The following is a 25,245-nucleotide window of genomic DNA, read 5'->3' as shown; positions in this document are numbered from 1 at the left end:
TCTAGATGAGAAGAATCAGTTTTTGATAAAAAAAAAATAGAATATATTGTGACGAAGTAAATGATAACGACATTTTTATTGCATTGCCGACCACATTGTTAATGTAAGTCTGCTTCCAAATCATTCCTTAATTAATATAAGCATGTAATATCGTGTCATACATCACAATGTCAAAGCCAGGACCACATATTCCCTCCTCTGCCGTTTACCAGCTGGCCAGCAGCCACATGTTCCTTTCAGTGTGTGTTTAGTGTGCGTTGGGACTCTTAGCAGCCCGACAAAAGCAAGACAAAGACGCCTCCCCATTAAATCACTGGCAAAAGAGATTAGAAGGAGTGCATGTAGGCGTTAGTCTATGTAAAATATAGGTTAAAATCTACAAGATATTGTGCACAGATGTAAAAAAAAACAGTATACAAGTGTGCAATTATTATAAAAAGTGAATATCTACACGAGCTGCAGGGTGCGGTGCATACATGGAAGCATGTACAAAGTGTGTGCGTATGTGCACGCAAAGTTGAGGCGGGCTCATTAGCAGGCAGAAACCAGAAAGATGTTCTGTGACCAGCCAGACATTTACTGTTGGGGAAGCACAGGGAGAGAGAGAGAGAGAGAGAGAGAGAGAAGGAGAGGAATAACTTAATAAGGCAGCAACATGTAGAACAGTGCAGGAGCGACGGAAGTGAAGGAAGAAAAGGGACTTTGAACCTTGAAAGGGACTGTGAGATTGTCCGCCCACGTCCTACGTTTCCTAGCAGAGTGGTGATGCAGGGAGGGAGAGGAGATGGGGAGAGAGAGAGAGAGAGAGAGGAGGAGTAAATGGGAAAAGCGAGCGAGTGCAGAGGAATGAGGGAGCACAGAAAGGAGAGTTTGAATTAAAGCGAGATGCAGGCGAACGTGTGACATGAATGTTATTCAGCGAAGGATTATCAAAGTCTCACGGAGCAAGAGCTCGACTGAATCTACCTTCATATATGTTCTTCCTATACATACATACAGTCTCTGTGCTTTGATGCACCACCCAGGCACACATACATGTTGATTTCATCTCCTAATCCCTTAATTTACAAGCGAGCGAGCTGCCAAACCTACACACTTTATCCCCTCGACGTAGACGGCGCACACAGTATGCTATAAAACAATAAAAAGCAGCAACGTGTGAATATTTTTTTCAGTGGGTCTTCTTTTTTCTCCTCGTGGATTTTCATAGGGTGGAGGAGGGGAAGGGAGAGGGGGGAGACTCCTGGCACCCTGTTATCATTCTAACCCAGATATGTCAGCAGCGATCAAACCTTGTGCTTTTCAGCTTTTCAAAGACAAACCTTGATTTCAGAGGTAGATTCACTCTCTCGTCTGCCGCCGATGGCTCTTCCCTGCACACAGCGTTTCAGCGCTAACATGCACTAACTCTGGTTTTTGTTATCAAAGAGAGGTGGACATACACGCCAAAATGATCTAAACTTACATCAGGTACGTAGCTTTGCTTGACAATTAACTCTCCGCACCTATGTGTGCACAATTTACCGTACATTTCTATTTGTCCTCCAGTGTTAAAAGATTGGTGATCAAGAGTGAAAAGGTTTACTGATTATCTTCATTGTCGATTAATCTGCCGATTATTTTCTCGATTAATCGATTAGTTGTTTGGTCTATAAAATGTAAGAAAATGGGGAAATATGTGGATTAGTGTTTCCCAAAACCCAATATGATGTCCTCAAATGTCTTGTTTTGTCCACAACTCAAAGATATTCAGTTTACTGTCATTGAGGAGTGAAGAAACCAGAAAATATTCACATTTGAGAAGTTGGAATCAGATAATTTTGACTTTTTTTTCTTAAAAAAATGACTCAAACCGATTAATCGATTATCAAAATCGTTCCAGGTAGTTTGCAAACAGCCCACTTGCCATTTTGCTGCAGTATTCCTTCAGAAAAAAAGAACAGAAACCAGATGAAGGAGCCCAGAAACACACTGATTTGTGCCACTGAGAAAACAAACAAAGAGAACAGCGCAGACGTTTCAGTTTCTCCATGACCTGTGCCACAATCTATCCCACTGTGCTGAGAACATAATGCTTCATTCACACTTCACACACTCCTTCTTTTTAAGACGCTGCCTGCAACTAAATAACCCACTTCTGACTAGATGTGCCGAAAAAAACAAACAAAGCTACGATACATAAACTGGCAGCATAAAATGAAGTGTCAAAATGTACTCAAAGTACGAGTTGCATGATGCAATATATCGCTACTGCCAGGCTTATTTTTAGGTGATGCCATACATTTTCATCTACTGCTCAGTTTGTCAGAGAAAAGGCAGCTTCAGATTGTCGTCTGTAGGAAGTAACAATGCCGTCAGCCACTAGGAGGCAAATGAATGAATAAATTACTTCTTCTTTCTGGATCTGTGAGGTGCTTTGCATTTTAAAAAATAATGTTAAGCCGTTATGTGGTGGGGAAAATAAACCCATTTTACGGTCTTTAAGGCGATAAATTCAGACTATATAAAAACTCGGTGATACCCAGCGCTCCACTGGCACCAGTGTCCATCTCAGTGTCTCCAAAGCTTGTATGTCACTGACCATCCCGGGTTTCCATGGGAGTGCAATTGTGTCAGTTTAATGGAGGATGGAATAAAAATCCGTGCGGCCCACTTTACTAAAACAGCACGGTGAAAAGCCCGACATGACGGAGACAGTTAGCTGCTCTTGTGAGATTGGACGACGCAGCACGCCACAGGTTTTTTTCTCCTCTCTCTCGCTCTTTCTATGCCTCTCCATCGCAGCAGGCGGTCGCCGTTTCTCAATCACACTCTCTTTCTCCTCCTCAGCTCCGCCTGCACTTTTCAGTTTGTTTTTCCCTTCAGCTCACTTTGCAGCGTTATTCATCTGTCTCCAGCTGCCGTCATCTCTTCCTCTCAGTGACTCGGCATTTATCTCTTCCTCTCTCTGACACACACACACGAGGGGTTGATGGTGAAAATGCAATATTCATCCGTGTTCACCATTAGCCGGGGCTGACTGGGAGGGCTGCGGAAATGAGGATTTCATACAGCCTGAATAATTAAACCAGCGAGACCCGTCGCTGACACATAGATACACTCGCACGGACACGAACGCTAAAACACACTCGTGCACGGCCTGCAAAACCTGTGTGCATCTATCATGTCATCATATCCCTGTGTATGTGTTTGTGTGAGTCTTTGCTTCACGTTAGCTCTTCATTAAGCTCTAACTGATCTTGTATTCATCGCTGCAGCCAGCATGTTGGCATAGCCGGTGCCTTGCGGGGTGGCATAGCATTCGGTGTTATTATAGTAAACTAAAACTATATATATATATATATATATATATACTATAGACAACTATAGACAACTGTAAAACCTTTCTGAAAAACTGAAACTAAACTAAAACTAGCAAACACAATGTGAAAACTAACTAAAACCAAACTCAAATGAAATCAAAAAGGTAAAACTAAAGTGAAATAAAAACTAATTGTAAAGTCGAAACTATTCTAACCTTGATAGGATTACATCACGGAGAGAATAACCTAGCAGCGACGTTGCGTTTGCCAGTGCTGAGCTCAACTGCTTCACATTTTCTCAATGTCATATAAGGATTAACACTTTTCAACCAATTAGACCAAGAAAGCGTCCTTCAAATCTGCATTAAAGCAAGCTGCGTTTGCTAAACTCCACCCTCTTCCATAACTGTTTGCCGTCCTTGTGTAGAGTGTCCACTAAGCACACTTCTTAGGGTACGACAGGCTGGTCTCTCCACAGTTTCTCCAAGCCAGGGCGACACACCCTGCACTACCTTCTGCTGGTTACACGATGCGAGGATGCTTCAACACTAAGTGAGGGAATTTTAGCTAAAGCTCCTGAAAAAACATAAGCAAGAGCTGGAGGAGAGGACAAAAAAGGAAGATAAGCTGCGGGACGGTTGGGCTAAAAATAGCCACAGAGAGACGGAGAGATGAAACATCTGCATGCATATGTGACAGACCGTGCATGTGTGTTAGCCTACAAAACACATCTGTGTGTGTGAGTGCACACAAGGGACAAAATCCAGATCTCGCCTTTTTCTTTCCCTGATACAAACAGTGTGATCGAGCGGGAAGTACACACACACACACACACACACACGCAGGATTAGAGCGTGACTGAGGGGCTGAATCACATAAAAAACGCTTACACTCCTCAATTCACCCCATTGTTCTCTTTTAACAAATTAGAGGGATGTTCGGGAAGAGTTTGCCAAAACACCTGATACAATCCCTCTCTGATTTCCCCGAGGTGGAAATGTGATTATTGACTCTTGGACGAGCGTCTGAGAAGTTTCCTGAGAAAGTTCAAGGGTTGTCAGAAGCAGTTTGAACAGCTAAAGGAGGTGCACCGCTACCAAAACCAAATCAAGGGTTAAGCGCTGTACGATCACGGCCAGACTAAGAATCCATCTGGCAAAGAAGCCATGTGGTTACTTCACCCTGTCGCCTCCACTTCCTCTCCATATTCCCTCCATTTCTCCCTCCCTTTCCCTTCAACCATGGAGTGCATTTAGAAAAGAAGTTGCGTCACTCTGGATGTAATCTGCCGCTTGTTACTGCCAGGCCTCTCTGCCCTTGTCTTTGTTTTTCTCCTTGCCTTCTCTCTCTGTTTACATCTGGTCCCAATTACAGCACCTCTGTCTGTCTTTGGTTTGAAATAAATGAAGCACAGGAAGGACTGCATTGTTTCGGAGAACTGCACGGGGGATATTGCGTCCCACCTCCACCCATTTTCTCATTTAGTTGCTCCAACTTCCCAGCATTGTTTCGGTTATTAAATATGACTTTGGCACGTGACCTCTTAATATTAGCAGAAACACATGTGTGGGTGTGTTTATGCGTGTGCAGCTACATGATGCGCTTCAGTGGAGAGAGGAAATAAATGGACTAGGGCTGTCGAAGTTAACGCGATGATAACTCGTTAAGGCAAATTCGTTTTAACGGCACTAATTCTAATAACACATTGATGCAATTGATCTTTTGGAGGTTGTAGGGGGCTCAGATTTAGCTAGAATGAAGATACTGTCATCATGTGAAATCAGAAAACCTATAGAATCCATTGGTACCTACCATGTCATAGTAGCTTGTCAAGAAGGAGGTTAAATTACGCTCCAAACTTATGCAAAATTTTGGCGAGGAAAACCTGACATGGACATTTTCAGAAAGGGACCCTTGACCTCTGACCTCAAGATTTGTGAATGAAAATGGGTTCTATGGTACCCACAAGTCTCCTCTTTACAGACATGCCCACTTTATGATAATCACATGCAGTTTGGGGCAAGCCATAGTCAAGTCAGCACACTGACAGCTGTTGTTGCCTGTTGAGCTGCAGTTTGCCATGTTATGATTTGAGCATATTTTTTATGCTAAATGCAGTACCTGTGAGGGTTTCTGGAAAATATTTGTCATTGTTTTGTGTTGTTAATTGATTTACAATAATAAATACATACATACGTTTGCATAAAGCAAGCCTATTTGCCCACTCCCATATTGATAAGAGTATTAAATACTTGACGATTAATCGTGATTAACTACGGACAATCATGCGATTAATCATGATTAAATATTTTAATCAACTGACAGCCCTAAAATGGACTAACAAATAGAAAAGAAGAGCAAACAAAGGGAGTTGTGTATGGTGATAGAGGGAAAAAAATTAAGGGAGAAAGATGGTGGACGAGGGAAGGACAGATGGACAAAACTGGAGTCTGTGGATCGTGACAGTGGGCAGAAAAAGGCGACAGACCGGCCGAAACATGATTTGGGTGAAGGCCCCACGTGGGAAGAGAAGGGAGGAAAAAATAAAGGATGATGATGAGGGGAGAAGACGGATATTACTAACTGATAAAGACACCAGGAGGGAGAGAGGGAAGGAGGAACAAAAAAAGGAAAGGGTGGATATTATTCAACCACTTGCCCTCTCCCTCCTCCTCCTCCCCCCCTCACCCACACGCCCCCTGCAGCTCTGTGCTGCTGGTTGTGCTTTGTCCTGATAAGAACCAGTGACAGTCACACACACACACACACGCTAAAGCAGTATAAGACAAACACACACATATAGCCGTGCACACAGCGAGGCCCCTCAAGCGGCCTTGGCCTACAATCTGTGGGATGTCCTTCTCTGGAGTGTGTGTGTGTGTGTGTGTTCTGCTGAGTGTCGGAGTACCAGCCAGGGTAAACACAGTGTGCCAGAATGTCACGGTCCGGGGCCTTCACACCTCCATCACAAATAACCCTTTTCAGCCATGGAGAGTGTGTGTGTGTGTGTGTGTGTGTGTGTGTGACAGGGGAGAGAAAGGGAGAGAGTAAGCATGTGTTTCTGTGACTGTTTAAGAATGTGTGGGTAGGCTGCTGTGTTGCTATAAGTGTATGTGCTCGGTTAAGGGTGTGAGAGAGAGAGAGAGAGAGAGAGAGAGAGAGAGAGAGAGAGAGAGAGAGAGAGAGACTGTGATTGGGAAAATATATTCAAGCGTATTGTTATGCTTCGCTCCGAGTGCAGCCTGCACTGAGCCTCTCTTATTAATGCAGCGTCTAGGGACAATGTGTCATACACTAACATTACATTTGTGTAATTGGCAACAGACAGTCGAGCTCGAGTGTGGATACACGAGTGTGTCTGACGGCACGACTGGGGCGATGCTTTGATTCACATACATGCTTCTCTGTACCGTGTGTGACATGAACATTTTGAGTGTATTAAAAAAAGGAATAGTTCAACATTATTCACTTTCTTGCCAAAAGTTAGATGAGAAGATTGATTCCGCTCTCATATCTGTAGGGTAAATATGAAGCTACAGCAAGCAACCAGTTAGCTTAGCTTAGCACAAAGACTGGAAACAGGAGGGAACAGTTAGCCTGGGTCTGTGCAACACGTTATATCCAGCAGGCAAAATCTGGGTCTGAAAAATGAAGCCAATGCGGAAGTGCCTTAAACTAACAGCCAGCAGGGGGCGACTCCTCTGGTTGCAAATAGAAGTCAGATTGTATAGAAGTCTATGAGAAAATGAGCCTACTTCTCACTTGATTTATTACCTCAGTATACATTGTGAACATGAGTTTATGGTCTCAATAGCTAGTTTCAAGTCTTTTTCGACACAGCATGATGTTCATTTAGTAAATTATGGTCCCATTTAGAGTCAAATAGACCATAAAGCAGGGGATGCTTTAGGGCGTGGCTACTTCGTGATTGGTTGTTACCATGGCATTGTCCGGTCAGTGCTTTCATCTTAGACCTTTAACCCTTCAGTGTGTTTCTGGTTCATGAAAGTTGATTATAACCTTTTTGGTTGCCTAAAAATGTCTTATTCAGCATTTGGTTTTACTTAGCTCCTCCCTCTCTTGTCACTTCTGGTTGCAAAAAAACAAGATGGCGACGGGCAAAATGCGGAATTTGAGGCTTCAAAACGGCAGTTCACAAACCAACGGGTGACGTCACTGTGATTCTGTCCACTTCTTATATGCAGTCTATGATTATAAGTAACTCTTAACTCTCAGCAAGAAAGTGAATAAGCGTCTTCCCCAAAGCGTTAAACTATTGATTTAAAAGTTTTCCCACACACAACCACACAAGGAGGAGGAGGAGGAGGAAGAAGAAGACGGTGGAGGAGAGAGAGAAGTAGGAGGCTGACGTCGTTTGACCCGTCGTGCATCCGTGCAGACTCAGAGAGGGGACAGAAGGAGGACGAGGAGTGGAAGGTGTTGAATTTATAAAAGAGTGAAAGATTCATCGCTGGAACCACACATTCCACGGCACACAGACGTGGAGGACACTGATGAGGAAGCTATGACTGAATAAAAGTACAGAAACAGGATGCCGATGAGCACTGTATTACATTTAAAATAAAGTGCAGGACAGCATAATGTTTATAATGGCTACATCCTGACAGAAAGTGGAGTTTGGACATAAATACAAACCACGTCACCACATCTGGAAGGATTTTGATATGTTGTATGTGATGCCCATCACTGTTAGATTTTTCTCAGTCTAGACTTAAACTCAAAATAAACAATACCAGCATTGTTTAAAAGGAATGACGAAAGTTAAAACTCAAAATGACAAATAAAACAAGTGGAGCAGAGAAAGAGAGAGAAATGAAATTGGGAAATGGCAAAAATGCGACAGCCAGAGAGTTTAGGAAGGGGGGAGGAGGAGAAAAAAGCTGTGCCCACAAATCTCAATCAAGTTAACCGCTGCCTTGATTGCTCGAGTGAGACTGAGCCTTGCTTTGCAGCAAAACAAACACGTAAGCATGTCTTAACATAGCTGAGCCCAACCACCCCGAACCTTGCCTGGCACTCATCAAGGCTTTGGCTCAGAATAGCACTTTCTCCTCAGGGGTGTGGAAGGAGAGAAGGGGAGAAAAGTGGAGGAAGAAATGGCAATCAAGTTCTTTAAAAAAGTAAAGGAGACAAAAGAAAAACATACTACATGAATAAAGGAAATACACAGCTCTAGTCTTCCTCTCTCTCCAGCTCTTTTTTGTTTTTATTATAAAGTAACTCTTACTCCTCTCCTGCAATTTTCCGCCCGGTCGCTCCTTAATTCGAGAATTTGTTTGTTGTGCCATTGGAGGCATTGTTGATTCATGCATATTTGATTTGGAAATGTCACTCATTATATTTATTTCCTCCCCGCTGACTCGGTCTATCCATTTCTTTTCCCTCTCTTTCTTCCTTATCTTGACACAGTCTGTTCACAAAAAACAAACAACACTTTTACTCCTTTGTCGGCTTGTTTAATATATATTTTTTTTGTGGGATTTCATTTCTTTTAACTTCCTATTTCTTTGCCTGACAATCATAAAAGCGTAATGTAATTTGGTCGAACAAATTACAGATGGACGAGACGGCGCTGGTTGTTTGAGAGGGAGAACATAAAATAAAGCAAAAAGGGTGGGGGGGGAGAAAAAAAAAGTCCTTGTCGGCAACACGCCGATCCTCTTGGTTGCCATGGTAACACAAGATTCAGATACTGTACTGTAGGAGATGAGAGCGAAACACTTGAAGAGGAAAAAAAAATAAGGATGGAGAGGAGGAAATGTTTGATGTTCAACTGTTAAATGTTTATTATATTCAGAATGAGGACACTGATGATTATTGATTTTTATTGAGCTAAAACTATTCAAATTTAAGGTTTTAGCACATCTGTCACGGTAGTAAAGACATAGAAGAATATAAAACAAAGTTTAACCTTGGTCTTGGTCACTATACAGTACGTATGGACTTGGACATTTGACCAGCTGGTCCTATATTCTCTCTTTGCTTTACCGTCTACTCGCTACGACATCACTCGGACCACACAGAGTCAGACGTGTGGAGCAGCCACCTCTCAGCCCTGTGTGAAAACTTCTATCTGGCCTTTGATCGCGGTCTGAAGATGAGTCTTATTTAATCCCGTCTACTGTGTTCCTCCGCGGGAGGGAGCAGCAAAGGTCTGAGTGAAATGTCTGCTATCAGGAGAGACGATTTCACTCTTATGTTAAACACTGCTATTTGTATTCAGAGTTGAGCCACAGCACGGCGAAAAGGATCGTTTGAGGTCTAAATTAAGGGTGCAAGCATATGTGCACGCACACACACACACACACACACGTCCCTGATGGCATGCCAACCCATTCCCACTCCACCGGGTAGATAAAGGGGCAAAAACCATAAGGTATTAAGGATCATTTCTGTCCTCTTTCTCCTTTTCTTTAACTATATATAATCCACACACAGAGGTGAAGAAGAAGAAAAAGAGGGATGAGGAGAAAATGGGGTGAATGAGCATCAAAGTGGTGAGGGATGGGGTGGAGAGAGATGGGAGAGGAGAAGGATAAGTCTAGCCTACAGGAAGAGCTGTACTTGTTGGGGCATTGAGAGCGCAACTAATGGATATGGCAGCTAGGAGAAGGATGATGAATGACTCTGTGTATGTGTGTGCGCGTGCATGCCACTGTCACAATGTTTACACTTTTGTGCATGAAAGTATAGTAGCTGTGTGTCTATGTGTGCGTGTGTGTGTGTGTGTGTGTGACAGTGCAGATGATGGATTCTCTGGTGGAGCATGTGGTCGGTGGTTTCTTGGGCAGACGAGGTGACAGGAGAGGTCTCTGTGTCCACATGTCAGCCGGTCTGTCTGTCCCTTCTTTCTTCCTGCTGTGTCTCTCACTCTCTCTCAATCTCTTCATCTCCCTCTCCATCCATTTGTCTCTGTCTCTTTGCTATGCTGTCTCTCTTTGTTCTTGCTCATCCTGGTTTTAACCATAGACTGCATATAAGAAGTGGACGTAGTCACCGTGACGTTACCTATTGGTTTGTGGACTGCTGTTTTGAAGCTTGAAGCTCGCCATCTTGGTTATTTGAAACCAGAAGTGACACGAGAGGGTGGAGCTAAGTACAACCGAACGCTGAATAGAACATTTTTATGCAACCAAAATGTTAATATTAACTTTGATGAACTGAAAACACTGTGAAAGGGTTAAAGCTCTAAGATGAAAACATGGACAACTCCCAGACCGGACAACGCCGTGGTAGCAACCTGTCAATCACAAGGTAACCGCGCCCTAAAGCATCCCCTGCTTTATGGTCTAATTGACTCTAAATGGGACCATAATTTACTAAATGAACATCATGTTGTATTGAAGAAGACTTGAAACTAGTGATTGAGACCATAAACTCATGTTTACAATGTTTACTGAGGTAATAAATCAAGTGACAAGTAGGGTCTTTTTCTCATAGACTTCTATACAATCTGACTTCTTTTTGCAACCAGAGGAGTCGCCCCCTGCTGGCTGTTAGAAAGAAAGCAAGTTTAAGGCACTGAAAGCATTGGCTTCACTTTCCAGACCCCGCGGTTGCCCATTGGTTTGAACTAAGCTTCTACCTCGAAACATACTGCATCAAAAATACCTTTTTACATTAGCCCTGAGAAGATCTATATTTTACATCTAAATGCCTCAAAAACTGTATTTAATCAGCCTGTGGACAGAGGTAGGCCTTACTCTAATACATGTTACACTTTGAGCCCTCCTCTCCTGTCGTTCATCAACATTACTACGCAGTTTATGTGTTTACTTGCACATGCTGCTTTCCTCCGATTTTGCCTCTCGTCACTGCAGGCCTTTCCTGTTTATCCATCCGTTGCCCCTCTGGCCTCTCTCAGCTCAGAGTGTGCTAGCCAGCGCTCTCCCCATGTCTTGCAGATGGGCGCACTAATCCGCTAACATTAGCTCCGTGAGGCGTGAAGGCTGGGCCCGTGTGTTGTTTTGGATGGGCACCGTGGAGGCTGTGGTTTTAGCGTGCTAGTGTTTGGGATTCTGCACAGCTCCGGTTGAGAGAGGAGATAAAGAGGAAAGTAATTGGATAAAGGTTGACCAATTAATAAAGGCCGGTGATTCAGGCCGGCCAACAAGGGGGGGCTTTAATCTGCACGGAGATAACGGGGAGAGTCAGACCTCAAACACAAGGAGATAGGCGTGGGATTGTGTGTATGCGTGTGTGTATTTGTGCATTATTGTGTGTGAGGCGTCAATCAGATAAAGAACAGGCATGACTGTCAGTCACCTGGGAGTGCAGTGGATTTACATCCATAAGTCCATTGAGAAGATATGAATTTTTTCTGTGCCTCTTAATATATGCGAGAGTGTGTTTGGCGAGTATAAAAGAGAGAGAAAGAAAAGCACAATGAAAACATAACGTGGCTGTGTGTCCATCACTAATATCCCTGCATACACTCCAGCAGTTGACAAACACTTGTTATGCCTCGCGTGTCGCCCGCTGCAGCCGCCACTCGGCGCGATTGATATTAGCTTTTATGCTAATGCAGCATTTGGCTATGTAAGAACAAGGCAGTATTTCCATAGACAGTCATTCATTCCGGCCTGCTTATGGCCTTATGGGCCACGACAGAATTATTGCTGCACAGTACACAAGCTGTTGTCACTGCGCCAAGAGCCGCTATTACACACATACAGACAGCAGACACACACAGCGGGGCGATGTGAGGAAACCCTGAGGCTAAAGCCACAGAAGGTGCGAGGGTAAAGGTGCATGTGTGTGTAGCTGAGTGCAATTTGTGTTTGCATGTTTGAGAAAAGAACCAAGATCAACCACACTGTATGTGAAAAAAAAGCGGTTATATCACAAGGACCTATTGTCTTTTCTTCTTTCTTTTAAAATTACATTCGGGAAGACTATAAAAAATCTAATCTCTTGAGCTGCATTTTGGACTTATCCCACACTTATGTCAAGGGGAGGACACATAAAATTGCATCAGGGCTATAAAAATGACTGCTGCTGCATCCGCAGTGTGACTCTTACCTCGGAGATGTTGACGCGTCCCTCCTGGAAAGAGCAGTCGTTGGCGTTCTGGGTGCACATGTGGCGGTACTTGCACCAGTGGCACGGGAACGAGCCGTTCACACAGGAGAGGCAGCTGAAACAGAGATGAGAGGTGAGAGGTGGCGGTTAGGGAGTTAGCAGGGTCAGCTGTTTTCAGACTTGAGTCTAAATTATTTATCTTACCGCGTTTAACGCTTCATTTGACAAAGCGGAGCGACGGCAAAAAACAGGACAGAGTGAGGTGGTGTCATATTGGATCATTTACGTGTGACAAAAAAAGAAATGACTGACTTTGTATCAAAAATATCTCACTTTATGTGTTAAACAAACTGATAAAACTGGTTAGAAGAGGTCATTTTATTTTGTTAAATCTCCTCCATGTTATCTCCCCCCTAAGTAAGTGCACTGAAATAAGAAATACCAGTCCGTTCTCATTCCCAGGGCGTCAAATACCGAGGTTTTGTCACAGCCGTCAGCGTTTGGTACCGCTGCACAAGGCACCCTTCAGCGCTGGTATGAAACGCACCATGCTTTCCTTTAACTACAATGTAAACAATTATGTAAACTCATCCGCGGCAACAGTAAACACTCAGGTAAAGTGCTGCGGTGGAGTAGTTTAAAGAGCGAAAGAGACACACTGGGTGAGTGTGAGTGGAGGTGAATGGGTCCAACAAACACAGGGCTTTCATCCAGGAGACCGCCGTTCATGTCTTGTGCCTTCCCGTGCATTAAGTTTCACTTTCACATTACAATGAGCTGTTCGTTCGTGTCCCTTCTTCACAACATTCAGTGTCATTTTCATCGCACAACCGTGTAGTTCTTCCTTGAACCTAACTAAGTGGTTTTGTTGCCTAAGCCTAAAGTGACGCCAAGAGTAACTATAGTTGGGATGAGAGCGTGTTTGGTTCCTGACTATTTAGAGCCAGTTTAGGGGCATACAGAGTCGGCTTTGTTTGGGATGTTTAAATAAGCAATTTAAAAGTTTGGAAATCTTGCTTTTCCCCGCTCATCACTCTATCTACTTTGTCAACAACCGGGTGTTTACAGTACATATATTAAAGAGTATGGGAAGGATCAAAAAGACAGGGACTGAAAATAAAGGGGAAGAAGTATTGGGGGGGAAACAGGACTGATTGTGATATAACACAGCAAATACTAAAATGTAAATACCTAACCAACTGTGTTTTTTAAATCTTTTCTCAGATTTCCTTCCTTTCACCGTCTCATGTCTATTTATCATCCGATGTCAAATTTGGATTTTTTCCCACCCTGTCTGGAATCCTCACCTTTCCTCCACCCATCTTCCATCCTATCCATCAACTGTCTTAACCTCTTTCTCCCCCTCACCTCCCTCATTCATCACCTCTCACTCGCTTGTAACTGTCCATCGCTTGCCGCTCCTATATGTCCATTGATCTTTCCTCACAATCGGCCTACTCTCCGCCTCTCTTCTCCCTCTTTCTATACCTCTGCTGTCATTCTCTCCATCCATTCAGCCCTGAGCCTCTTTCTTTCTGCCTCTCTCTCTCTCTCTCTCTCTCTCTCTCTCTCTCTCTCTCGTCTCCATCCCCATCCATCCCTTTCATTCGCTGCCTCCTCATTTTAAAAAGCTCTCCCCCCTGTTCTTTGTCTAAAGCTCTCTTTCATCCGCGGGGCTAAGAGCGCTCCACCATTTTAAATTCACCTGCTTTAGCTGAGGCGAGGTGCAGATAGACGGGCTGAAAGAGAGAGATGGGAGACAGAAGAGAGGGAAAGAGAAGAGGGAGAGATCAAAAGCAGGTGGATTTCCCTGAGAGAGGTTTAGACGCCAGGTATCGTGGGAGAGAGTGAGGGGAGAAAATAGGGATGGGGGGGTAGCAGCCCGCGGGGCTTTGCGTGGGAGTCTCACGGGAGAGGGAGGAAACATTAGGTCGAAAGTTTGAAAGTGAGTGTGTGAGTGTGTGTGTGTGTCTGTGTGTGTGTGTGTGTATTTGCATCTAAGGGGACCCGCGGAGGAGAGCCAGACGGGTTCAAGCAGACAGTTTATCAACACGGCTTCCTGTTATTGGTCCTCTCTCAGCCCTAGAGAGATACCACGCTACTTGGAATCTCATTTATGTGCTCGGCATTATCTAATGTAACCATTATGAGCTTACAAATAAAATTGTTTCATTTAATTACAAAGCTTACTGTAGTCACAACTTCTTCCGTGTGACTCATTTAGCCATTACGCTTTGTGTGAGCATATGGTTTATTGGGAATATAATAAAACACTACATCTAGTACAGTCAAGGTAAGCAAGTCTGGATCCATAACAATAAAAAAGAGCGGCTAGAGGTGCTTAACATACAGGCTGATTTGTATTCAGCCACATCTGCCGGGTGTGAATCTGCGCGTCTGTCTGAACCGCTATATGAACACCACCCCCCGCTCCCCCCCGCTCCGACAAGCTCTCAAGTGTGTTTTTAACCCTGCGTAAAATGCCTTTCCTCTCATCCGCCTGAAAAATTAGGGCTTTAACTCTTGAGCTCTGAGACGGAGCGAAAGTACGATTCCATCAAACCCTGACGTGGATTCATTTGGATCAATTAGGGCCGCTCGTTTGTCAGGTGCGCACTGTAAGTGATCGTTTCCAGGCCAGACCCCTCCTTTTGAGCGAGATCAGAGGCTGGAGCTTAATTCAATCCCGCTGCCGCTTTAATTGACCAATTTAGCATTGTGCTGAGAGAAGCTGTCCATTTAGAATGAGGGATGTGCGGCTGAGGAAATAACAGGCCTCTTAATACCGCGCGGGAGCAAATAGGAGATTTGTCAATGCTGGCAACAAATGGAGGGAAAGCGATTAGGCTACGTTAGGTTAGGTTAGCATACAGTGCATCGACTCAAATGGCAGAACTGTGGGGGGGTTTTAGCTCGATGTTTAGTCCCGAGTGAGTTGGACACAGAAGAAAGGGGTGTCAATACTGAACAAAAGAGCAGATGACATTACTGATGCAAGACAAATGAACTCGTGGCAACTTAGCCGGGCTCATTGTTGGAGCTTGATGGTGTTTGTTAGCTCGGCAACAATCACTAGTTTGAATGTCAAAGAGGTTTTTTTTTTTGTGTTGGGGGCCCACCGTTGGATCGGCGCTCATCAAAATACAGTACAACACCAACTTAACACAGCAGGTAACCAGAACCAAGCAGCGAACGGTACAATGTATTAGTTAGTAGTTCACACCCAAGCACATCTGTCGCTAAGCCCTGATAATAATCTGTTTTATCTGGACTTTTATCTTTTATTCATGTCAAATCAACCTTGTTAGTGTACCAGTGACTTTGAAATAACGAGCAAAATATCAGCAGGTAACCGCTGCCGACGTTCTGCGACTTTTATGATCACGGCCTTTGAAATAAGAGACGGTGCCATTATGTGTGCCACCCAAGGCCAGCAGTGGGCCCTGTCTGACAACCCCCTACTGATCGCTCTTTGGTCCCACCAAGTAACCAGGGCCCCCCTGTCACGAGCTGCCGCAGGATCTCAGAACCTCTCTTTTAGCCTGGGTGCAGACTGTTTTTAAGGAAAAGCCCACCCAGGGCCATTTTGGAGACGTTCGATAATTCTTGTCCGGGGGTGGGCTCCCTGTTTCAGCTCCCCCCTCCCCCCGTACCTCCTTATTCCTCCTTCCTGTCACTCGCCATCGCCGTTAGCCACTCGGAGGCTTTGAGGGGCTGCAGACACGCTGCCCGTATGGCCACGCTCATCATGCTAATTTAATCCCTTCATATTCAGATGCTAATTTAGCTGCGCTAGCTTCGGAGCGGTAGTGTTTCTTTTTTTTTTTTTGCAGGGCCCGACACAATGGGATATGATTTCCTCCTCTCTCCTTTCCTCGGTCAGGTTTGGAGTGCTAAATACAATCCGCTCTCCTAGTGAGGTGTGTTTGACACTCCTGCACTTGGCAAAATGAGTTATTTATTGGCTGCTATTCATTTCAAAGGAGTGGAGGTGAATAATTTAATGACCCTAGATAGTCTCTCCCATCATTACTGGATCCCTTTAAGATTTGAGGGGGGTTAATAAAATAATAACACAGAGGGAGTAGTAACTAAAAAGTGTTTAGTTTACAGAAACAGACCACAATCTGAATGTGTCTATCACAGGGCAAGAAACTGCGGCAACATTTGGAAAACAAAATGCTTTCTAACTGCACTTGTTTTCTTGAGTTTTACCTTGGATCCAAAGCTTTTCACATTCTTCTCTATCAAAGAAAAACTGTACTCTCTCTTTCTGTGCACTTTTTCTCTCAATTACATCAAGAGCACCCTCAATCACACACCAAATGACCCAGTCGCTGCCCGAGCCACATTAACCATAAAGAGAAAAGGTGCTTCATACGGCTTTATGCAGACATTTAAACCCCAATTCACTGCCAGCCTATCTTCCCTATCTTTAATAAATGGGGGGCTGTGGAATGAGGAAAAGCGTATGGAAATATTTAATTAAGGAGCAATCATGGCCGTGGGTGATTTTCTATTTCAATCTCGGCAACCCTTAAACTGAAACAGTGGGATTTCTAATTAGATTAATACCACTATGCAAATTTATGGCATTTTTGAAAAGGCAAGGGCCACGACGTAATCAGTTGAGTAAATAAGCAGGAGGGGTGTGTGTGTTTTTGGGAGGGGGGTTGGGTGTCAATATGTGAGTATAAACTATTTAGAAACATGATGGGGCAATTTCCAATGTTGAGCTCATTCCTTGCCCTCCGAAAGGTAGTGTTAAAGGACCAGTGTGTGACATTTAGGGGGATCTATTGGCACAAATTGAATATAATATTAATTATTAGTAAGTATGTTTTCTTTAGTGTATAATCACATGAAAATAAGAATCACTGTGTTTTCATTATCGTGTATATCTACATATTGAGCGGGACCTAACGGAGCCGACCGACATGTTTCTACAGTAGCCCAGAACGGACAAACCCCTGTGTTAACCGGAGTCGATAACGTTACTTGCTCCGGAGTTAACCCCCATAACTCGACTCAGCCATCGGGAAACAAGACACGGGAAACCTCTGTTGGTCCTGAGGAGCTGCAGCATTTATTTCTGCACAAACTGCAACTTCCACTGTACATTCTCACACATTCACGGCCGTTCTCTCTCTCTTGCTTCACCACTCACCTCCCCCCACACACACGCTCTTGCTCTGCTATTCTCCAAATGACCTACGCTGCTCTTACAACAGCTCTAGATAGGGCCATTTGCCTTTTTGCGTTGGCCACCGTAGTTCTTCCAAACGCTAGGGAGGAGTTGTGATCTGCAACCTCATCTCTAGATGTCGCTAAATCCTACACACTGTTCCTTTAAAGTTAGCAGTGTACAGTAAAGACACTGCTGTATGAGACTGCAAAAATAGATGTGCGGGAATTCATGAAGGTGCAGCTGATGATTATTGTTACTGCTCGGAAATGTGTTTCTGCATGTTTTGAGAGCGTGTTTCTGCTTCCTTCACTGTGTAAAAGCCTGCAGTATTTTGAGTTTAAGCCCATTAGAGGAGAACTTGGCTCTGTAAAGAATGACCAAACATCCTGGAAATGGGGCCTCGCGTGTGGCCGTTGCGGGCCTGAAGTCATTACGCCAACGACATTACTAGTCTGATCTCATCAGACGCCACACACTGACGTCCGGGGGGCACGGCGCGTACGCGGGCCGGAGCGCCAGCTCCAAATGGGATTTTTATCTCAGAATCTCTCGTCGCCATCGGAGTCGCTGCCGAAGATGCAGCGCGTCATATCTGTAACTTCATTAAAACGTGTCCATTACATCACTCGTAGGCCGCATTAGATCAGCCCGGGGAGCGGATTTAATCAGAGTTCATTGGGGTAATATCTTCAAATGGGCGACTCTCTTGTCTGCGTCATTTCTTACACTTGCTTTGTGAGATCATTGCCATGTTAGAATCTTTAATGTCACATTTGAATACGTCCATGAGGAGACTGTTGCGTTTTTTTGAACTGGGTGTTTTCTATTTTGACATGAAGCAATTTGTACTCACAGGATTTACATCTGACGCAACATGTACCCTAGGCAGTAAAAAGGCACTGGGAGTTAGAGCAAACAGCACAGGGTCCTTATGGGACATGAATTAACTGGGAGTTGACATTGTAAACCACCACACCCTTAACCAGCTGAGCTAATCATGGTTGTTCTGGCAGGGGATTTTCTGTACGAGGGCAGGGACACTGGGGTAGCTGGGTTAAAGGTCACACTAACGGATTAGGTGTCCAAGACGTTAAGGGCTTCAATGAGCTTTAAGTGACAGAGCGTAGAGAGAGGTGTGGCTGTGCATGTCTATGTGCGTGTGTGTGTTTGCGGACAATCCTCGAAGGAGGCTCATCTAACATCCAGAGGGAAGCCGGGATGGAGCCGTGCGGTACCCCAAGGGGCCTCCGAGCCATCTGCTGCCCCTCGGCTAATACCCCAGCAGACGCTTCAGCCTCCCCTGGATCAGCCGTGGACGGACGGGAGGGAGGGTATCGTGTGGGGCGGGGCAGAGGATTCTTTTACCCCGGCAGGGTGCATCGGGCTCGTGGTAGGACTGACCTAGGGGTGTGGTTCGATGGGGCGGTGGAGATTTTCAGCAGAAGGTGGATTAGGAGAGGCAGTGAACTGTGATTGGGCAGATAGCTGAGGGTGTCTGGAGTGTGAAGGAGACTAACGCATCGGAAACGGCAAGACTTCATTCACCATATTACAGCAGAGCTGCAGTTAATCGATTTGTTGTCAACTACTTAATTAGTCGCCCACTATTTTGATAATTGATTTGAGTAATTTTTTAAGAAAAAAAGTCAAAAATCTCTGATTCCAGCTTCTTAAAAGTGAATATTTTCTGGTTTCTTTACTCCTCTATCACAGTAAACTGAATATCTTTGAGTTGTGGAAAAAAAAGACATTTGAGGACGTCATCGTGGGCTTTGGGAAACACTGATCAACATTTTTCACAATTTTATAGACCAAACAACTCATAGATAAATCAAGAAAATAATCGACAATGAAAATAATCATTAGTTGCAGCCCTATATTACAGTATTTGACTTTGTGTAACCTTGTGTAAATAAGTGAGTACCCGAGTGCTAAAAAAAGCTGTGAGTATTTGTGGGGAAGAGGCATTAATGCGGTTAGAGACTGTGATAGAGGCATTACGGCAGACTATCGCATAATGAATTAATCATTGAAGTATCATTAGTGTGTGTCGTGGGTTATGATAATAAGACTAGAATTACCATCTCATATCCCAATCGTTTCTCATATACGGCATGTTCGATTTTTAACTCCAATGGTAACAGGAGCCTCCTGTGGAGGTCGGAGGGAGGGGGGGGTTGGGATATCTGTGTGTGTCTAACTGGATCTCTCATGGATGGTAACATGAGACAGCCCATGGGGAGGCTGGACAGAGAGACTGTCTCTTTAAAGAACAAGAGGGAAACGACTAAAACAAGACAAAAAAGTACCCAGTAATATGTAATCATTGTAACTTACGACTGGTGGACGCTGCAGTTGTAGAAGACAAAGTCGACGCTGGCAAACTTCTTGCCCGTCTCCTTGGACTTCAGATAGAGCTTCACCACCCGCTTGTCACCTGCACCAAACATACACATGAAAATAAATATATTTAGAATAATACTTTTTGTTTAATCTTTACAGTTTTAGAGAAAAATTTAACCTAAATGAATTACCAAACAGCTCAAAAATACCTAACAGCTTAATTTAATCACAGGGAATAAATGTGATAAATTGGAAAACATTTATTCATCGACACGTCACATTCTTACATTCCACTTGTGTGACCTCAACAGATAACTCGCACACACACAAAGAAACACTGTAGCTTAGCAACACGGCGCTCTTGTCACACCCACAGTAGGGTGGCATTAAAAATAGCAGCACCAATCAGTGTTTGGATGCCAGAGCTGATGAGAACTCATAATGGGGCATAATGGGCTCAGTTGAAGAACTACTGAGATGTCGCTTTGAGGAAACTTAGAGCGCACTGTCTGACATGTTTTCGGTGCTTTGAGCGCGGATACCAAACAAGTTTTTATCAGTTGTGTCTTGACAGAATTGGACATGAAACAGGTGTGTAATCTCTGCAGCAAAAAAAAAAAAAAAAAAGATGCAGATATTTTTAAATACAACGATAAACCACACTGAAGTCGCTGCTTTGAAAAGATGCTAGGAGCATAACCAGTGTCTTTAGAAAGAAAAAAAATGAAACTGACAACAGTGCATAATGCATGATAATGGGAATTCAAAAACAGTTCTATTTTCAGGAGATAAATGTAGACTTGTGTTTGGGGCTTTGAGAGGGAACGGGTGAGTGTTATTGGTGGCGACAAGGTATTCTGAATATAGATGCACTAAACAAATCATCTGGTAGCATTAAAATTCTGTTCTAGCTTTCTCCAAATCTAACGTACAAAAAGAGCCCTGAGGAGGAGACGCATCGTGATAAACATACAGTATACAGTGCTATAGAAAGGGAAAGAGGGGGAGATGACATAAACGTAAAACGTGTCAAATGGAATACCATCATAAAAAGAGTTTATTACTAAATTCATCAAATATATATCACCCAAAAATCCCCGTATCCACACTCCGCCCGCCCGCCTGCTGCTACCACCCAGTGACCTCACTACCCCGATGACTTCATCATCCTTCCCGTCCCGACCTTTGTTCCTTGTGATCGGAATGATTTCCCGCACGGAGGGAGACATGCAGTAGATGTGTCCACCCTGGATGCGTCCCTCCGTCTCCACGTAGTCCTCGAAGGAGCAGTTGACCCCCGCTGACAGATCAGGCACGTTATGAGCCTGGAGGACCAGCTAGAAGAGGGAGAAGGAGAGGGACAATCGGTACAAGATCAATGGAAGGACATGGTGTACATGGATTGTTATAAGATATGACATGAGGGTTAATGGGTGTTGGGGAAGGGAGGTGGGCGGGGGGGTGGAGTGAAGCGTGGGTATGAGTATATGTGACAGCAGCAGGAATAAGGGAGGGTGAGTTCTTGTGTGCGTCAGTCGGAGCAGCTATTACAGCAAGGTTAATGTGTTCGTGTTAATGTGCAGAGAGAAAGTGTAATCAGTCAAACCTATGTGCTTACATTGAGGAGCTGCTGACAGAATGAGAGCTCTCATGCACATGCATACGCACGCTTAGAGATTTCCACGATATAGATGGCAAGACCGAGAAAAGCTAATTCCTAGTTAAAAGTAGGAATGTCACGAGAACCGATACTTCGGTACCAAGTTGATGCCAAAATGTTGAAAACGTGACCGTCAAGGCTCAAAACTAACGCCGTCCCGGGGACGATAGAAAATGTGTTTGGGACTCAGTAAACTCACTATTGACACGTCGAAGGGGGACGCACCCTATTTTTTTCCCTGATAATGCTACATTGTGAAGAACAAATCCATGTTGAAATTGATAGGATGAGAGCTAGTTAACGTTAGCTGTTAGCAGCCGGTAAGCAGCACAGTCCTGCATGGAGCTAACAGCCAACTTTAACTAGCTCTCGTCCTGCCAAATTCAACACAGGAGGCGCCATTATTATTACATTATGATGCGTTCAGGCTCTATTCAGTAGAAATGAGTATAGGGCAAAGGAAAATTGTAACGTCATCATGATGTGTTCAAAAGTAATCTTGTAAAATGTAAGATGTTTTCACAGCAATATAAATATAGAGAGGGAATTATGACTTTTTTAACTTCTTAGCAAAAAACAGTCTGCAAACAGTAATAAAGGAGTGGATGTTGAAGTAAATGGAATTTAATGTTTTATTTTATTTATTTTTTTTGCTGTGGTATCGGATTGGTACAGAGAATCAAAGAATTTCACTGGTATTGGTATCGATTACTACATTTCTGGTATTGTGACATCCCTATATAAATCTACACATGGAGTTATAGTTGAAACAGTTGCGTCCTTGGTGTAAACACGTGTGACTTTTAATTTTCACATTTCGCTTATTTGTGTACGTTTGGCAAACGTATACGTAGACATAGATGCATAAAGATAAGGATACGGCAAAAGGATGGTGCAGCAGACTTCTTTCTTACAGTCAGATTTTTAAGGAGCAGGTGGAAATGAATCACGGAGCCACTGTTAAATAAACTGGCAGCTTTTGTTTCAGACAACAGCACGCTTCATGAGCGGGTCTAAGCCCTTTTCAGAGGACACTGACCTTAAGTCACTGGGCTTTCATAACCTCATTCACTAAAGTTTATCCCTTTCTAGACTGATGATTTATTGTTTAAAACAGTAAAACTGTAATTTCCACCACAGTTGGGACTATAGAGAAGTGAAGACATACCTGGACTTCAGACATGGTGACAGAGATATTTCTCGGCTGGACGGTGAGCTCCACACACTGCCTCTGGTCGGAGGCAAACCTCTGAGGCTCTCCGGCTCGTTCACACCGGTCCTTGCGTGAGCAGCTGGGGAGGAGCGACAGCAAAAGAGGAGCAGAAAGAGAGGATGGAGGGAAGGAAAAGAAGATGGGGTGAGGAGAAATGGAAGGAAAGAACAGATGAGTGAGACAAGAAGTGAGGGGAGGAGAGAAGAGAAGAGAGGAAGAATATGAGCAACTGTTAAGCTAATATGACAATCATATTAAGATGACAAACATTCGCAGCCATCACCGTCACACAGAAATGGGAGCAATAACGGAAGACAAATAGGCTAATAGCTTCCCCCAGCCATTACAGTGGGCCTTTACATCATTACCTTATTGGCCCTGACATTTGTGCAAGAACCGCTAAGCTATACGAACATCTTTTCAGTTTACAGCCCCACCCGATTCAAACTTCTAGGGGAGATATACAGGCAATCATTAAAGTTCCCCCCGAACCGTAAAAATGATACAATTCCTACCAGCCGCATATCAATGGGGTCAGCAATTTCCCCTGCTTATTACGAGCCAACTGATCGTGCTAAAAATCAGCATACAGCCCCCGTATTGTAGCGGTTTTACTATTAGCTATTCATAATGCATTAGCTATCACTTCACCTTCGCGCTAACAACAACTGGTCCCGGTGGTGATGGGGAAAGTGCTGATGCGGCGCTCTGCGAGGCCTTAACAATAAGAGGGAGGCAGAAAAAACTGCTAACTGCCTCCTCTGAGCGGCAGCCCCCCCATACCCTCGTTTAGTTAGCCTTCACTCGAGCTCAGCAAGAAAAAGCTGTCGCCAACCACTCCCCCGGGAGTCACTAACTCTCACACACACACGCACGCACAAACGCGCGCTGTACAGGCATGAGTAGAGATGCACAAAGGTATGTACACGTTTTTCTCATTATGGACCTTCTACTGCTCCTCTGGTGTGTGACTGTGTGAATTCGTTTAAATGAAGTGTGCTCATTTGTCTAGAAAACACCTGCATGTGTGTGTGAGTGTGTGTGTTTGTGTGTGTGTGTGTATTCCCCGCTCAATCCCACTGCTGATTGAAACTACCACAGCTCTTTAATAAGATGTGGCTAAAAGCACCAGAGGGCGGAAACGAGGCTTATAAATAATTTGCCTGTTAATACAAATTTGCCTGCGAGGGGCCTCGGCCAGATTTGGCAACGCTGTCAGGTAAGAAATGAGCGAGCCGCGTTCAAGACACACAAGGCCAAAATGAGCCTAAACGGAAGGATATCGCTGGATCAAGTCCATCATGACTGTGTGTGTGTGTGTGCTAAAATGGAGAAACACAGGTGGTGTGTGTGTGCCTTGAGGAGAGACAGGTTGGTGATATGTTTTGTAAGTTTAATTAACACACAGAGAGAGAGATGGCTTTATGCCAAAATGCTTGAGGTGTTCCAACTGTGCTTTAACATCCCGTCACCTTTCAATAACTGTTCTTACGCTCTCACACACGCCCTCGAGTCAAAGGGAGGAAATGAAGAGATTACATTCAGATACAGTGTTACCATGTTTAACTACACATGTGAGTGACTAGATTTATTTTGTAAACCACAAACCTCCACTCTCGCTGTTACAAATCTAATCTTGAATAGTAATCTTAGAGCAAACATAAAACCTAGTCCGCAAACACTGGAGATGACTAATCCTTAATCTGTTGCCAAAAAATTCCCACGTTAAGTATTAAAAAGTACACGTGTAATGAGCCGTGTTTCCAACACACACACACACACACACACACACACACACACACACACACAAAAACAAGCTAAATACCACTAAGATGAATGGGAGTGTCAGTGATGCAGGCTGCCAAGCTGCGTTGTTATTTATGTGCTATTAACAGGTTTAGTCGGTTGACAGACTTCCACGGGATGAATGTATCTGTGCTGGCGGGGAGCTTTCAAGTTGCAGAAGTTAGATTTATTCTATGAATCATAATTATGTGACTAATTAAAAGGTGTTAGAGGCACTTTATTAAAAGTTATTACGAGATGTTATAAATAGCTCCTGAGGTCAACAGAGGCCACATTCAAAGCAGCAACTGGCTGTGTGCAGTGTTTAGGTTCTCTGTATGTGTCAGTCCGTGTAGATTTCACTGAGCAATTGGACAACTCTTCACCTTTCAGTTAAGTATTCCATTTATGTATTAAAACAAACATGTTTCATGTGTACGATCGATACTTTATGAAGAGTCAGCTATTTAAAGATGTAGCAGTTAATTTAACAGAACATCAACAATCCCATTTTAACGCGGCTCAGGAAGAGGAAGGGGGCTGAGGAACACTCATTTAGGGCGCTTTCACAAGCTAACATTTAGTCCTTTTAATCAAACTGGTGCGGTTCATTTGGGTGATTGTGGATGCAGTAATCGTACTCTGGTGCGGATCAAACAACCGCACGAGACCACTTGCGAAAGTTTGTCTGTGCGGGTATTTGTTGAGATGG

General features: G+C 43.9%; 1 protein-coding gene across 6 annotated transcripts in view; it reads right to left on the bottom strand.

Moving 5' to 3' along the window:
• Positions 1-25,245, bottom strand: part of LOC119485011 (plexin-A1-like) — a 233,385-nt gene that overhangs the window by 83,553 nt on the left and 124,587 nt on the right. For all 6 annotated transcript variants that reach the window (XR_005206159.1, XM_037764274.1, XM_037764301.1 and 3 more), the window contains 4 exons: positions 22,704-22,827; positions 21,059-21,212; positions 19,870-19,969; positions 12,345-12,459 (listed from right to left, as the gene is read on the bottom strand). Coding sequence is in view for 5 of the 6 variants with exons in the window: in XM_037764274.1 (XP_037620202.1) it covers positions 12,345-12,459; positions 19,870-19,969; positions 21,059-21,212; positions 22,704-22,827 (493 nt within the window). In the remaining variant the exon portion in view is untranslated. The remainder of the gene's footprint in view (positions 1-12,344; positions 12,460-19,869; positions 19,970-21,058; positions 21,213-22,703; positions 22,828-25,245) is intronic.

Source organism: Sebastes umbrosus, chromosome 1 (assembly GCF_015220745.1).
Source record: "Sebastes umbrosus isolate fSebUmb1 chromosome 1, fSebUmb1.pri, whole genome shotgun sequence".
Taxonomy (NCBI): domain Eukaryota; kingdom Metazoa; phylum Chordata; class Actinopteri; order Perciformes; family Sebastidae; genus Sebastes; species Sebastes umbrosus.
Note: the sequence above shows the minus strand (reverse complement) of the source record. Positions and strands in the feature narration are given on the sequence as shown.